Source organism: Coturnix japonica, chromosome 5, assembly GCF_001577835.2.
Source record: "Coturnix japonica isolate 7356 chromosome 5, Coturnix japonica 2.1, whole genome shotgun sequence".
NCBI classification, from domain to species: Eukaryota; Metazoa; Chordata; class Aves; order Galliformes; family Phasianidae; genus Coturnix; species Coturnix japonica.
In genome coordinates, this window is record NC_029520.1 from 45,431,304 (window position 1) to 45,448,966 (window position 17,663).

Genomic DNA, 17,663 nt, shown 5'->3' on the forward strand with positions numbered 1-17,663 from the left:
ATCTCTAAACAATACATACCACTGAATAATTTCTGCAATCTGAGCTTCCCAGTGAGCAACAGACTCCTTCTTTGCTGCTAGGTCTTGGAGCTCATCATCTAGCTGCCTGTTCTGTGCTGTTAATTTGTCCACAAAGGAGCAAAGCTGAAACAAAAGATTTCCCCTTTACATACGTTTCATACATTTATCAATGTGTATGTCTACATACTTACAGAATTTGAACAAACAACACATGAAATTATATTTTACTTGTTATTTTTGCAGAACTGGATCATGATCAGATACTGACCATGGAACACATTTCCATTTCACAGAAATCGATTGAAAGCAAAGGTGGAGCAGATTGAAGCAAGCGCAGAGGCCACAGTGAGGAAAGAGGCTTAACTGTAAGCCATCAGGAAGGCAAGCTGGCATTGTGAATGCTTTGCTCTCTGTGAAGCTTCCACACAAAAATTGGAAGGTGGTGCCCTCTGAGTTGCAGGAATCAGTTCCACAAAGAGCAGTAACTGAGATGCTAAAGCTACCACTTGGCCAGATCTCTGACACTTATATCACCAAAAATTCATTTGTTTTACTATATATTACCTGAACATTTACTGGTACTGTTCAGATCAATGAGAACATTATTTGAACACTTCAGAACAGCAGAACATAATACTTCTTGCTTTGCTAAAAAAAATGTTTCCTAAAATAATTACCTTCTCATTTTCTGTTGTTAGCTTTTTGTTATCTTCTAAGAGCATAGATCTTTCACGCTCGTATTTCTCTTTCATTGATCCCACTGCTTCCTCCATTTCGCTATGCCTAAGGAGGACAAGAAATACAAGCATGTACAGTAAGACTGCAGAATCTAGACTGGGATTTTCAGAAAAACATGAACAGGATTAAAGTGAAACACCATCCTGAGCTGTTACCTACGCGATGCAGCACACATACAAAAGAAATCCTTGGTTATTAATCACGTCCCTAAAACTTACCTCTCTCGCTTCGTTTTCTCTAATTTATCCTTTAGTATCATGATCTCTTTCTGCAGTGCAAGCTGATGGCTCTCTGAATCATGTACTTCCTTTTTCACATTTTTTACTTCTAGAACATGTGATGCTTCTCGCCGGACCAGCTCCTCTTCATAGAATAAGATTTTCTTTTCCAGCTCAGCCTTCATTTTTGAAAGCTCCTGCTGATGTTCTAGTGTGGCACCTGCTGCCCGCCCCCCCTGCTTCACCTGCAGAAGAGTGGAGAAAAGAACTCATCAGGAAGGGACTACAATCCTTATATTTTAGAAGCATCATCTGAAAAAGAATTGTCCTATTCCAACACTTTGGAAAAATTTTGCTTAGGGCCTAAACGGCTCAAAAGCTGCCTTCAAGTGTTTAGCTCCTTAAGTGACTGGTCTGCTTACATGACCCTAAGGGGATCAAAATGGTTACAGAGATAACAACTTTGGACCACATAGGTTTATTAGGAAAAAAAAAGTAGATGGTATTTTTTATCCTGGTATCAACACTGAGTAAGCAAAAATATTGCAAGTCCCATGTGACGAGTAAACATTAAAAAGAAAAAAAAAAAAGAAGTAACCTTCAGAGCTTCCAGTTCATTTTCCAGTTGTTTGCAGAAGACCTCACTGTGTTCACGAAGCTTGCGTTCTTTTGATGCTTCTGCCATAACTTCTTCAAGTTGGGATTCCAGCTATAAAATCAGAGTAATTTAAAGTCATTTAAATTACTACCTTGCCATTCATTTCCTCCCTTCCATAGAGATGAGTTTTCCATGGCCTTGAAAACAAATATTTTCCTCATCTCTATCTTATGTTACGCCATTATAACAATGCTTTCAGAATTTCATGATAACGTTTTGCCTTCAGTGATTCAGGCATCTGTCTTTCTTAAAGCAGATCTACTACCAAATGATTTTTGGTACTGACACAAACCATATTAGATATGTGCAGGGATAACGGCAAAGCTTTTATTAATGTTAAAAGAAGGAATCAGCTCTAGGAAGTCAATGCATCTGTGAAAGAGAAAAGCCTTTCATATTTACAGGTCAGCTCCATGACTCAGTATCTACTAAGGCAGCAGATCTGAAAATCCTGAACTTTGAGCCAAGTTACTGTGAAATACTTCAAATATGAACACTGAACACTTGTACCTTGCAATTATGGAATAAAATAGCCTTGATCATCATCCATTTACCTATTTCAAAAAGCTTATAGTATCAGAAAGATAATCTAGTAGCATCCAAGGCAGCTATGAAACTAAAGAAGAATAAAAACTGCTTGGTTTTCTTTGCATTCAAAATCAACTAACAAAGTTGTTTTTAAAAGCAATACAGGTAGAACTGTAGACTAAGATAATGAACTTAAAGATTAAGATCTGAATAGAAGGCTGATGAAGATGTTAGGAAAGAGAGAACAGAGGAATTTCTAGGAACAAAGACAGATGATCATGTCTTTCATAGAAACATGCAATAACACTTGAAAGGAGGGCAGAATGCACTGCCAAATGTAGTACTGTAACCCTATGTCTTTCTCAGTTAAGCACCGCCTCTAATTCACAGGCAGGTCTGAAATACTTCATCTCTTACTACATTTTCATATTCTGCCCTCCAACTTGCCATGTGTTTTCTAGCACCACTTATAAAGCTCAAGTTCTTTTTCAAACTTCACTCATAGGACACAGAAAATATGAAACCTTTTCAGTGATTAAAACACTGCATTAACCATAACTCATGCAATCTTCCAGTTATCCACTTCTTATTCAAAATTATAAACTGCCTAGGATAGTAATCAGAAAATTAACTTGTTTAAAGATATTTACAAAGATACTATATACACTAAGAAAATAGTAAATCCCTGCCTATTCAGTCTGCATCACTGCTCTTCCCTCCAGATAGACAGAAACATTCAGCTAGGAAAAAAAAGTGAGGTCAAAATACTCCAACATAAAGCACGTCAAGGCATTGAGCATTCCAGGTTTCAAGCTGACTGGAACTCAGTCAGCAGGAATCAAAGAAATTAGAGGCTGGGCATGTAGCAAGAATGATTTCCTTGAGACATCAGGCCGAAATCAGCCTGAATACAAAGAATAAAGTAGACTCTGCTAATTCTCTGAAATGCTAGAAAGCTTCTAGAAATTACTCCACAACCTATTTTGTGATCTACAGTGAAATGATACGGAAGAGCTATCAGAGCAATATCTTAAAAGCAGAGTAAATTATTGTTTCTGCTGACTTCTCAGTACAATCACATCTGTAATACAGGGCAAGCAGCAGCTGAAACGTGTCGCTGTTAGCTGTTTTATTGAGCTAACCTCTTTTCTGATTTTCTCTGATTTACGGATGTCCTGTCGCATAGCATCATTTTTCTGCAAGCTCATTTCCATTTCCTCCTCTTTGTCACGAAGTTGTCGGGACAGTTTCTGCTTTTGAGACCGCAACTCTCCCATCCTCTCACTGAGCTCGGAGAATTCCTGCACGGCCAGCTTTCTTTGTTGGTGGGCATCCCGCAGCTCTTTGGATTGTGTCTTTAATCTTTCTGAGGCTTCTACAAGTTGCTGGTTGAAAAAAAAAAGTATATATATATAAATGGAAGTCAGTTTATTCTTCCCAGGAAAGAAAGTGAACCTACATAAGACGACTTGAAAACTCAAACCTCTCAGATAACTTCAAATATTATTCCTAATAGTTAATTCACACAAATAGTTGATTTACACAGCTGCAGGAGCATATCAAGACAACAGTTATTCTGTTTCTAGGGTGGCATTTCCAAGAGGACTTTTGCTATTCCAGAAGTCTTTCACAGAAATCAGGCTGCACAAGACCATCTCTTTATAAGCATATTCATCTTTGGATCAATACCTTATGAAGGTCTTCCTTTTCTTGCCGTAATACTCGGCACTGCTTTTCCAGTCCTTTCAACTTATGCATACAGTCTTCATGCTCTTGTCGGAAAGCCACTGCATCTGCAAGCTGTCCTTCCAGTTTACTGACATCTGCAGAGTAATACGTAATAAAGGTAACTGGTCCCCAACATGCATCAAGTAAGGAACATTACTTAAGTAAACTGGCATAACTTCATTCAGAAAATTAACTTCTTTCCATTTTAGGCAGCTTGAAATTAACTCCAATGCACCGGCGGCCTCATGTAATTTTAACTTTCCCAACATATTAAAAACAAACAATTCCACACCTCCCAAAGACTGTTATCTCTTGAAGCAAAAAAGCCTTAACACGGGGATGTTTCATGGTTTGAGAAACACAACTTCTACCCCTTGTTAGCACTGAAATTAACTCAAGTCATTTGAATTCCAGTTCTGGTAATTTGTCTCCTAAATATTTTTCATTATATGACTAGCAAGACTTCATTTAATGGTGCAAGCAGAAAGACAGGAAATAACCACCATTTCCTAGAGCTTATTTATTTCCATATCTACTTATCCCAAAGTAGATAAGACATGAAGATCTGGAAAGGCAACATCATTCTGCATGAAGCAGAATGGAAACCCAACTGCCCATAATCCTACCAGGATGTTCCCTTGGCAGTTCTCTTCTTAGTTGCAAAGAAGATTAAAAAAATTTGATCATCGTTAAGCAGAAAAGGTAATTGCCTTTAGAAATATTTCAGTCTTAGAGCTGGTAAGAAACTGAACTGTCATTCTCCATTTGGTTTTAATTGCTACTACTTTTACACAAGTAAGAAATTGCACAGGAATAACTCTCTCACTGAAATTGTGACATCTATGGTAGAACAGGAAGCTGAACCTGTGCATTCAGTGATCCCAAGCATTGCCGTAGCATTTGAAGTAGCATTCCTTTTCTCATTTTAGTATGAAGCTGTGCTAAACTCCCTCCCACTCCACAGACTATACTGCCAGATTTCAATATGTAACAGCACACAATAGGCTGAAGAACTGGATAAACCTGACCCATTTGCAGTATAGCACCTTAATCAAACTCTTTAGACAAACATGATTTCTAGTATGCACAAGAACAGAGTTTGGTTTCACAACAAATGTTCTTATAAAGGGGGTAGTATTGCTGAACTGTAAAAAAAATATCAGTTGTGACCAACAGTGGACTGACTGACACATGAACCAAGATAATAACTTAAGAAAGCTTTAGGGATCTGGACCAAGGAAATAGAGAGGTCTACAAATAAGTGCTCATGAATGGAGGACAATGGTTTAAGGTTTTGGGTATTAGTAACCTGGCATCTAAACTCACTACAGGCCCCTATAAACATCTTAGCTGACCCATCAGGATTCAGAACAACCATATGACTGATGCCCACTTAAAAATTAGACACTAACAGAAGGTTTTTATGTATAAACTAATAGCACTGTCAAGCAACAGATTTTCAGTGATACAGATGAGTCAGTCCCTTCTTGGGGCCAGTATTTCTCTGCAATACTTCCTAATTAGTGCATCACCAGACAAAAACACAAAGGGCGCAGCAGCTCAGAAATATTTAAATATGCAGTATTATTATTATTATTATGCATCCCCACCATTATCTAGCCACTCATATTACTAAAGGGCAACTAATCTTTTCTCTCTATCCTCTGTTACCCATACATCCAGTAAAATTCAATCAAAAATATACTCCTCCAAGAGATCAGGATCTCCAGAGACCTTCATGGAAATCAACATGACTGAAAATATTGGCTTTAACCCATCCATTCAATTCATTCCACTCTCAATCTTCCATACTAGTACATAGTATCAGGATGTAGAAGTGGAAGAGAAGGTCAAGTACTTGCCTGAAAATACTTAAATGCCTTTAACTATTCAACTAAAGATTTTTTTTAAAGACCTCAATAATGTTAATTGTAATTACTGCAAAACCACAATATGTATTTTGCTATTTCTATTAACATTAAGCTCCAGTACCATAATTACTGCTAGTCATGCCAGAGGCTTACCTGTTAATTTGTTCTTCAACCGTTCAATTTCTTCATTCAATTTTTTTATTTCCTTATCGCGGTTTGTATTTACTGTAGCACACACTGGACCTTGGAGGCTTTGCACTGTCTGTGTAGATTCTTTAATATCAGGAAAGGAGGAAAAGTTATTCAGTGAGATACATTTTGATTCCTCTAATAGCAAGAGCTAAGAATCCAAAAAAAAACCATAAGCCACTCACCTTGCAGTTTTCTGTTCAAATCCTGCTTTTCTTGCTCTAATTTCCTTATTTTCTTTTCATAACCTTCTATTTGTGAAGTGTTCTTTGAGTCATGCTGTACATCCACATCATTGGTTACAGTGTCAGACTGCATTGCACTCTTCAAAGTGCCTCTATCGGATAAAGAGCTGAAAATAAACACAAAAGTAAAAATCTTTTAATGCTCTCAGCAGTCTATATAGCAGTGACAAGTTGGGATTCCAACTACTATGCAACTTAAACTTACAAGAACATCCAGGAAAACTGTTACTGTTGAGAGAACTGTCAAAGCAGATATACCCTGACACTACCATGTATGCTGCTGACGAATTAAGATATTTACATTCAGGTATTTAATTATGCTAATGTATGTTAACTTTACAAACTGTTTGAATAATTATAATTATTAACTCTCCATTGTCAGAACTTACTACCACCTGAAAATGGGGAATCTGTATTTAGAGTAACATTACACTATGTTAATGTTACGTACCAACAAGCAATGAAAAAATCCTGAATTGTTCGTGGCAGACAAGCAACACGGACCAGACTTGCTTTTAGCCTCTTCAAGCAAGAAGATCAAGTTTGTACTTCCCTACATGTAACATCTAGTCCCTTAAGTTTCATTCATTTCAAATAATGGAAATTAAATACAAAAGCATCTAATCTTGGAAAACATGATCAAAATACGTTCAAAATATATTCATGTGGGATGGAGGATTCATCCATTGATACATGTATAGGCTTATTCCTGCTTGGTTACAACAATGAGATCTTTCTAGAATTAGATTTATTTTGAATATGGCTTTAATAAACAACATATCCTTTGCTTACCTATCAGTTGTATATGTAAACCCAACAAAGGGTAAATGCAGTCCAGAAAAGCCTGTATGAGAACTCGGTGGCACCACTTCCTGCATAAAAATAACAGGCATGAAAACCCAGAAGAGAACCCATGCAGAGCTAAAGCCATTTGATTTACTCTCAATGGTTAAAAAGAAACAGCTGATGGAAAGATTCTTCTTAGCACTTACCAATTCACAAATGGCAATTATGCTTCATTGTATAGCCTTCTATTGTCCTTGTATGAACCTTATTTCAGATTAGGTCATTTAATATAATGACCTGAATTTAGAAGCCTACTTTTTTTGTGAGCTGGCACTTGAAAAGGCAGCATTTCAGCAAGTTCAAAGCACAAGGCAACCATTAAAAGAAAACCTGAAACTTCAAGTTCCTAATTAAAGTGACCAGGCATGAAAATGCATGATGTTTGCTTTAGTATGCTTGTTACTGCAAGACACGTCATCAAAAAATCAAGCCAAAAGTTCTCCGTTTCTTGGATTGAAACTGATGAACAAGTGGCCACGAACAAAACTGAAGGAAGGGAACAGCAACACCCTCACTCCCAAAAACAGTCTTCTGTTTTTTAAGTGACTGAAGTAGCATCAATTTGAGTTCTCTCACCAGGACAGCTGTGATTACAAGCTGCCTGTATGTACTTTTGAAGATAGATCATATTCATACCCGCTGAAGAACAGAACAAAATACAAGCTCCTTGTAAAGATAAATTAAAAGGGCAAATATATGTCAGCTTTTTTCCTGCATGAATAAGCTTTAATTTTGAGCAACTATGTTATTTAATGCTACAATGTGAAGTCATTTCAAATGTTAAAAAATAATGTTTTCCACCTCACTGCTCATTTCGATTTTCAGGAACTGCAAGTTTCTTTTCTAAATGATAACAGTTGGTAAATTGGGTTAGTTGAGTGGGGTTTCATTGTTCCAAAATTTCACATAGCATAACTACTTTTGATCTTCATTTGAGCATTCATGTCATTATGGCTGCAATATGAATACTCCCTGTTGCTGTAACATTGCACCACAGAGTAAATCCAAGTATATATGTGGAGGTACCACTAAATTTCCTAGACCTGGGAACCTGTTTCATGGACTTTTAGACTTTAAAACAAAACATTTCATTAGCACAACATATCAGCAAATTCACTACTTGCTCCTTTTACAGAACAAAAACAACAACAAAAAAAAAAACAACCCCAAAAACATGAAAGTAATTATCTCTCTCGAAACAAGTTTTCACCACTACCTTACAATGCAGCACAGTGGATACTTGCGTTAGTGATATTTAAATAAAAGACTCACTGGATTTCTCAATACATCATCGTCTACATCGAAGTTTGAGGTGTCAGATGGACTGCTAACATCTGGAATATAAGGTGCTTCTAGGTTTCGGATGTTATCCCAGTTAAGTCCTTCAAAAAATGCATGAGACTTAAAATCCTCTATTCCATTCTGTCCCAGCCTACGTTCCCTACTGCAGATAAGTCGCTGAATAAGATCTTTTGCTTCTTCAGACACATCCGTAACATGGGATGGAAACTGGAATCGTTCCTAGAAAACGAAACAAATTGAGAAATTTTTAAAGGAAACCATTCCATAATTTTCAGTGACAGTTTTCAAAAAGAAACCGCTAAATTACAGCAACAGAACTGCAAACAAATATACAAACTGTCCTATATCCACTGAGCAGTGGCAGAGTACAATGCAATATGACCATTGATAGATCTGTTGTCTTAAAACAGATTTTGAAGACAAGTAATCTCGATTAAATCACATCTGAATGAAAACAGCTGCCGTTACAGTAACATTTAAGTACATTACGTACAGTAACCCCTAAGAAAAGGCAACTTTTTTTTTGGAGGACATACAGGAGCTCTGACACATTATAGAGCATTACAGACTGTGCAACATGGGCATACACTAACTGATACTCTTAGTCATAGGTCCACTGATCTGTTGAAGATGTACTCCTTAAGGTTTTATTTATTTCAGCTTTTAAAACCCAAAAGATACAACTCAATTCTTCAGGAAACATTGTTATATGTGAAATTACTCCAGATAAAATTGGGAAAACTTTTTCTGTCTTTTAGTTTACTATTACTTCTAGAAGTTTGCTTTAGTAAAGGTCAGTAGCACTTCTATAGGTTTACAATACAACCTTTCAAGGTTTAAATGAGACCATTAGGGACCAAAATGGCAAAATTCAAATTAAACTTTAAAATGTCAATTAAAACCACATTGATTTTATGTCCTAATGAGACTGTAATACCAAGACTGCAATATAACAGCTTCAAACTTCCTCAAAAACAGTTGACACCTATGCAGACAGCATTTAGCCCCAAGATGATTGCACATTTCGATCATAATACAGAAAAGATTGCCACCAATTAGTTAACTGAGGAAATTAAAGCAAGAGGGAGATTAACACTGATCACTGCAAGGGTGACAGCTCTAGAAAGGATTTAATATCCTGTCCACCACTGCTTCACTATGAAAGTACATTACTGTAAACACCAGTACATCAACACACCTTCCAACTACACCTCTGGAAGGACACTGTGAACTGGTTTATTCTTATTCCCCAATATTCAAAATGCATCCAAAAGTTTCAACAGTTTTCTACCACTATCTCTGGACAAAGCCCCCTGACCTCATGTTCTTCATGCAGCTCAAAAGTTCATGTTTTTCTGTCTCTTCTCCTCTGGGCTACTCCCCCTTGACCTCATGCTCTTTATGCAGCTCATGTCCACACCGGCTGACTTGCCTCTTTCCTTTTTTTTTTTAACTGATTATTGACGTGACAGAAAATGTGCACAGCTGCAAAAATAATGCATTACTTCATTTCTCCAGCACACTCCAGAAGAAACTTTCAAAGGGCCCATCTTAAGAATTGGTTTTAATTTTTGTTTCATGAAGACTGCTTAGACTTTTCAACAAGAACATTATCACTTAGAGGAAAAAAAAACAAATTCTGCCTTTCAGATGCCAATGTTCCTAAAAATGGAACCAACAAATCTACATAATTAGATACAGTTCTACATCATCATGAGAAAGCAAAGAACTACCATCACTTCAATATTTATAAGCAGTAACAGTTCCACTGTAAACATTATAATCTTAGTAAATACAGTAGGATGAACATATTTCTTACTTCGTGATTCATAATCTTCCCATAGGTTTCCACTAATGACTCTGCGTAAAAAGGTGTTTCACCATAAAGCATTTCATACATGCAGACCCCCAGTGACCACCAGTCACATTCAGGCCCGTATTTTCCCATTCCATCCTCCATGGCTTGCAGTATCTCAGGGGAGATGTAGTCAGGGGTACCCACTGCTACAGAGGACTGCACCTTAAAAATAAGGCAAACATAATTCTGGTAAGTTTTAAGGCTCTCTATAGCAACTTTCTCACTCATACTTTAGAATTTCTGATAGAGACATCAGTACATGATTTTAGAAAAGTTAACTATATTAAAAACAACAACAACAAAACACAGCAATAAAACAAAGAATGTATTAAGAAAGTAATAAACTCTATATTTTAATTCGCACACAGTAAAATTTCCAAACAGATATACCTGTTGTCAGAAAGCCAAGCAAGTGTTTTGCCTGTGTGTGCTTTTACACTTTACAACTGCAAATGTTTGCCAGAAATTGAAATGGAAATTTAATAAGCAGGCAGTTTGAGTCCTATGCCTGAGTTTCAGTTTACAGTTTCACCTGAAAACAGCAAAACAAGTTTACAGGGCAAGTAGTATCCTATTTATATTAGGTTTGAAATTGGTTTAATGTCTATGTAGCATAATTGTAGATGCAATATAGAGAATAGTTAATTAATTTCCTTGTGTCCACTTAGTAGGAAAGCCTCGGCCACTGGGTCAGTAGAGAAGCAGCTGTAATCTCTAGGAACACACTTTAAGGGTTCATGTGGAGTTACAATACCCTTCCAATTCATTTTGTTTTTAAGGTGGTAAATCCTTGACAGACATTTTATAGCTACAGAATGCCACCAAGACTCGAGTCTGTGCCAAAACTGCTGGACACTGCATACCAGGAAACAAAAGATTTCAAAAACTGTTTCTTAGAAACGTGTTGAACACTTTTAGCATGTCAAAAAGCTTACACTAAAAGTGTTCAATAGTAACGTATTAACATTTAATAGTGTTAGGACCAGGAACTTGCTTAAAAGATCCCACTACAAGTGACCCAATTCAATTCTGCTTCATACATACTGTGCCATCTTCACTCATTTTCAGACAGGACCCAAAGTCTGCCAGTCGTATATGGCCATTCATGTCCAAAAGAACGTTATCAGGTTTTATGTCCCTATATGACAGAAAGAAGTGAAAAAATTAAATATATAGTCCAAGCTCTGCTTATAAAGATTACATCAGATTAGAACCAAATAACAAAGACATTTATGTTGGTTATACAGTGACGCAATCTTTTTTTATTATACTACCTATGACTCCATCTGCCAAACTTAAAACATTGCCTGCCACACTGAAACTTATGACTATATGGGACTTTCAGCTCTAAGTTGAACTCTGGTTAAATAACCAAGCAGAACAATTACAGTGAGTCAGAGAACAGAACAGATAGGCAGTTTACTTCATCAACGTTATTTCAAGATTGTACACATAACAATATGCTTTTGGAGGCAAGAGAAAATAAGAAAGAAAAGGTAATCTTTTAATCCGTTTTCTTTGTTGTTGTTGTTGTTTGGTTGGTTTTGGTTTTTTGGGTTTTTTTTGCCAAGATTTATAACCAACCTATAGCTTCCTATCTGAGATTTTTCACTGCTTCTCTAAACTTTGTCCGGCATTTCTGCTGACCTGTATTCTCCACTTGCTATTACAGATCATTTTTCTATATAGTAACTGCGCATCACGTTTGCTTCCACGGGTACCTAAAGACTTTTCTGTCCTGCATTCATGCAGCAGTTACTCTAGAAATCTCTGCATTCTCCTGGCTCTGGGACCAGGACAATGCCATTTCAGCAGGATACAATAATGGGAGAAAGTCCCAAGGGTCAAAGCACGTCATTCCTACTGATGTGTGTATACAGCAGGCTATAAAAGGCATTCTGCATACTGAGATTACTAAATGACATTGAACTAAGATTCCCGTTTCACTGTAGCTGTTTACTTGGTATTATTTTTGGTACCAGGAAGGCAGCCAAAAATAGCTTTAATGAGAGCATGTTAATTGAATTTAGTCCAATCAATCACATTTCATTTCACCAGTCTGCACTCAAATTCACAAAAGATGGACTACAACATCCAATTTAATAATACAAATTTGACGCATACTACATATATATGTATAAATATTAATTAATAGCCTTAGAATAGCCAGCATTATTGTAAGAGCACACAGCCAGTATGTTGGGAAGGTGTGGGGAGGAGAGAGAAGCAGGTAGAGAGAAAGCAGAACTCGCTGCACCAATTCTGAAGACTAAAAACTGGAACAATCAAGTCTTGCAGGCCAACTCATACCAGTGTCCTTCCCATTCCTTAGTCAACGCTGCTCAGGATCAACTCCTAACACGCCATTCCATCAACCCCTTCTGAAATATTACTCAAACTAGCAAAAAAAAACCCCAAATCAATAAATCTAGACACCACATTTATTCAAATAATGTTCTGTATTATTATTAAATATCATGTGCTTTATATGCAATCTTGTTGCACCACAACACTGAATTGCTTTTCAAATAGGCAGTTCCAAACGTCACTTTATTACAAAGAAACAGGAGCTAAGAATGTCTGCTTTTTAGGTTGAATTGAATTGCCGAATTCCATACTTCTTACTTGAGCAAACTTATGAAAATTATTAAGAAAGGCTTAGCAAACAATCCTAAAATGTATAGAAATACTGTCAAACTTATAAACTTTTCCAACACGTACTGAAATTGCTACTTTTTAAGCAAGAGCTAATGATTTCAAATTTAGTACCGAAACTACACTAATACTTCTGCTCTTTAGCAGTATTAAGGTAAAATAAGAATGTTAATCTAAACCTGTCAACATAAATTAAAGGCATATTTATTTGTCAGAATGAAAAAAAATATATTTTTGCTAACCCAGAATACTAGGCTATTTCATTTTCCATTCCCCAAAACCTCATCAGTAATTTTCCATTGTTAAATTTATTCTATACTATTACAGTTCTAGATGCTCTCCAGATTTCCCTACAGTCCCATAAGAATCAAGCTCAGTGGAGTAGAAGACTAAGAAAGCTTATACACATCCATGCACAGTTTTTGTGTTGTTTTTTAAATAACACCATTCACAGTGCCACTAGAAGCATAAGCCAACCTCATCCAACACATCTATACTTTTCTGTTTTGCATGCAGCTCTTGCTTGCCTAAGGGAACACTGTTTCTGTTCAGAAAGGCTTAATGCCTCATCTCTGGGCTCCACTGTTTCCTATCTCCAGCTAACAGGTCATCTAAACCTTTACAGGGTCCTTGAACTCCTCTCCAGAACAATCATTCTTCTTCCTAATCCACTGCAGTTGCCAACCAGTAATTTCTTGGGCATTCACTCATGTTTTGGTCTCAGAAAAATTTATTCCCATTGCCATAAGAGGCATTCATTCAATCCCACTCAAAGTTGTATTTGGTCAATTAGGCAGCTGCCTTCCTTGGAAATGGTGCAATGGTGCCTCTGGTGAGTTTCTCCAAACACAAAGAATTTTAAAATCCCCACATATTGTCCACATTTACCCACAAGTGTATTACTGTCTGTATTTCACGGTAAAGCCACTGAAGTAAAAACCTACCAGCCAAATGAGATACAATGTTAGCCCAAAGCCCACTTCTACTGAGCACTGACTTCAGCTACCTATCACGAATGTGCTTGCATAGCCAAAAGCAACATTCACACAACTGAAAACCATCATTACTTTCACAGTTTGCATTTTCTAACTTCTTGGTTACTGAAATCAAGCTCTAATGTCATATGCAGTGGATAAGGATACAACCCACTAGGGTTTCCAGTATTACTATCATTTTGCTTTCTTGCTCTATCATACATAGCTGTTAAATCTGAAAATGAAGCAAAGGATAGGGAACTCCACTTGACCAAGAACCTTGAAATGACAAAATATTTACCAAATGTCTCCCCTGCACCACTAACAGCTCTTCTGAAACAGTCACTCTAAGAGGTAACCCAAAGCAGAAATACACCTTCCTGGCCTATTTCCTCCTGCTTAGAGTAAGCAATGTTATATTCTTAAATGTTACAAGTTCAATTACATGTTTGTAGGTACTGTTGTGGAATATACTTCCTACACACAGGCACAATTAAACAGGTCCACTGATTACCACAAACTATCCTCTTCCACCTGAGGATCAGGCAAGCAGATTCGCTGTTATTATGGGCTTACAGTGAACACATTTTGCATAACTTTTAAACATTTGCAGAGTTCAAATTGCTTTAAACTTCTGTGGACAACTGTAGATAAATATTCATGAAGTGAACTGAGAATAAATTGAGAAGCATGATTAAAACTAAAAGCTTTACTGAGAAGTTAGTAATATAAATGCCACTGCTTCTAATACGAATCCATCAAAACTTGGTAACTAAAATATTACATAGCTTATGTAATTATTACACATCATACAGTAAGCACATGCCCACAGCAGTTCCCCCATGGCTAGCCATCTGTATTTGTAGCAACATCTTTACAATTAATTTAATTGCATACATACTTCTCAAAAGTAAGACAGCATTTTACCTGTGCACATAATGCAGCTCATGTATGGAATGTATTGCAAGCACCATTTCACCAATGTAGAACCTTGCCATATCTTCAGGAAGTTTGTCTTCAAACTTACTGAGAAGGGTCAGCAAGTCACCACCAACATAGTAGTCCATCACTAGATACTGGAAAGGGAGAAATAAAGAAGTTACACACTGAAACACAGCTGTTAAGAAACACAATATTCTTGAATAACCCCAGTAATGATGATGGAAAATCATTCTGTCCTTTCTGTCTTTACTACAATGATGCACAGTGAAGGGAAAAAAAAATCTAATATCACCAAAAATTCAGGCAGGTCATCAGTGCTTAAACTGAGAATTCCAGCAGAAGAGAGAGGAAGAAAAAGAAATTAAAAATAGGAATTTGTAAGAGAACATCAGTGTTATACTAAATATGAACAAAAATACTTGATAGCACTTGCAGAACAGAGTTCTTTTGGACTGGGAAATGATAAGGATTAACATTTTAAAGTTTAGTTCGTGCAAGTGGCTTCTTGCCTGAATTGCACGTCTATTATCAGGTGCTAAAATTTGAGGAATTATGTGTTTGAATGTTGGATATTTATATCATACAAACCATTTGCTGAAGGAAACTCTTAGCAGAAGCACTAAGTAACAATCCTTGCATCTTTCAAGCACTTCTTATTAGAATTTCACTAAATTCTTTTCTGGAAGGCATTAGTGCTCAACAGATGGATGCAGCTTCGTTTAAAACAAAGACTTCATTACAAATTTCAGCCTTGGTACATTTCAATACTATTAGTGGTTCTGAAAGTGGAACTTAGTACATCAGTATCATCGTGCACTCATCTTGACACATGCCTAACAGAGCTGGATGGATGTATAACAGAGCTGGCAGGAGCTCCATGACACTATGGCAGGGATTGCTCATAAATCAGAAGTGCTGTCATGCCAGAGGCACTACAGCAGTTGAATATTTAAAAATCTAATGTTCATGTTCTTGGACAGTAATGTATTTCAATGAAAGTGTAAATTGCCTCCAAGGCCAATCCACCATTATTGTTATTCTGGAATGAACCAACATGGATATGGTATCATATGAAAGTAAAGGATTCAGACTCGTTAGGCAAAAACCTAATCTCAGCTTTATAGATGGAGAAACAGCAATACACAACTAAGTCCAGAGCACCACTCAAAGCATGACTTGAACATTTTTGTTCCATGATTCCCAGGATGGAACACTATTTCCTCACTATCATTTGGCTCAGAAGAGGACTTGAAAAGGCCTACATTTTGATATTTTTTTCAGCATTTCACTATAGCTTAAATAACAAAAATTGCCCATCACATTATGTTGAAAGCAACCAGCATGTACTGCACAATCAAATAAGGAGTTTTACATGTTTGTAGAAAGACCACGTGCACACAGCAATTACCTTTGGGAACGAAAAGGTACAGTCAGGAACCAGAAGCGTTTTAAAATTAATACTGTATCATGCTATTTTCTTTCAAAAGTAAGGTTAAGGGAGTTTACAGAGCCTTCTGTGGGAGCTGAAAGGAACTGCCTGTCAGGAAGACACAGTAATGCACTTTTCGGTTCCCACAGAGTTCATAAGGCAGTGAGAACTCAGCTGACCCATGAAATAAGGCTCCTGGAATAGGGGAACACTTGAGACTTCTACAAGAAAGTCAAATTTTATTAATCATCTTCCTCACAATGATCTTCTTGCCCAGAGGCACTTCTCTCTTCATATAGGGTTAAAATAAAGGGTATTATGACAGTTAAATTTAGACATACTGCATTTCTTCCTGGGAAGTGGTTACATCAAACAGGGAGGGTGGTTGGAGATCAAAGGGAGAAAAAAAAAAGACATCAAAATGCTCATACAAATACTCATAAGGAGACTTTAAGAGGCTGGCAACAGAAAAACACACATCTTTTGTCATGAATAATAAAGAAAGTATTTATCCTTGAATTCCTGGTAAATCACAGAAAAACTCAGAGATTTAAATTTAGGTTATGAACTTCAGGTCACATACGCATTTCTGATGTGCACAGACTGAGCTTTACCAACCCTATCTACTTCAGCAGAATCACCAAAGGCTCACTTAATCCATCTTGACTCATACTGTCTCTGCAAAAACCTTTCTAGGAATCATAGAAAGTCATGCTAACATTTCTACTTAATGTCATTTAAGAGCTGGCTGTTCAGAAAAAAAACTACCACATTTAAAAAGTAGATGAGCAGAACCAGAAAATCAAACTCCAGAACAAATACACTTTGTAGAACTTTGTGTTTCATGCCTGTATTTAATTTCTCCATCATCACATGCTCTACTAATACTGAAGACAAGACATAAAACCCCAACTATTTCTAGAGACTCCAATGGCAGCTACTGCTTTCTGTCTTAATATATTGTCATCTCATTTTTTATCTAATTCTGAAGTCTTACTTCATGCAACCAGAGGAGGATAGTAAAGCCCCAGGTGTGGAAAGACACCTCTCTGGTTTTGTGTGTAAGAATCATGAGCTATAATGCAGAAATATCAATGGGAGCAGATAAAAAGAATCAAGAGCTTTCCCTTTCAGAGAGAACTGATGTACACTCCAGGTTGGCAACTCAAGCTCTGGTGTCTGTTCTTATTTTCTTCTTAGATTTGTGGTCCGTTACACAAGAGTCAGGACAAGTAGCAAAGCTGAAAAGTAAAGCCAAACTGAACAGGTTCTGTAATGTGGCAGCACACTCTTGAGTTGTGGAAAAATACGACTATAAATTTACTTAAGATGAGCAGAGGTCTGAGCAGAGATCTTTCAGCCTTGGACAAGTAAACTACTAAGACAGCATGGAAAAGAGCCTGGATGAGAGCCCACATTTCTGGATGAAAGCTACTTCCTGATGTGTTTTGTCAACTTGCC

General features: G+C 36.9%; 1 protein-coding gene across 8 annotated transcripts in view; it reads right to left on the reverse strand.

The window, feature by feature from the left end:
- The window catches only part of CDC42BPB (CDC42 binding protein kinase beta), an 80,522-nt gene that overhangs the window by 25,224 nt on the left and 37,635 nt on the right, over nt 1-17,663 (reverse strand). For all 8 annotated transcript variants that reach the window (XM_015865555.2, XM_015865558.2, XM_015865557.2 and 5 more), the window contains exons 5-17: nt 14,759-14,907; nt 11,247-11,340; nt 10,164-10,364; nt 8,315-8,563; nt 6,989-7,068; nt 6,137-6,303; nt 5,916-6,035; nt 3,853-3,986; nt 3,306-3,548; nt 1,576-1,686; nt 978-1,222; nt 699-804; nt 20-144 (exon numbers count right to left, since the gene is read on the reverse strand). In XM_015865555.2, coding sequence (XP_015721041.1) covers nt 20-144; nt 699-804; nt 978-1,222; nt 1,576-1,686; nt 3,306-3,548; nt 3,853-3,986; nt 5,916-6,035; nt 6,137-6,303; nt 6,989-7,068; nt 8,315-8,563; nt 10,164-10,364; nt 11,247-11,340; nt 14,759-14,907 — 2,024 coding nt within the window. The remainder of the gene's footprint in view (nt 1-19; nt 145-698; nt 805-977; nt 1,223-1,575; nt 1,687-3,305; nt 3,549-3,852; nt 3,987-5,915; nt 6,036-6,136; nt 6,304-6,988; nt 7,069-8,314; nt 8,564-10,163; nt 10,365-11,246; nt 11,341-14,758; nt 14,908-17,663) is intronic.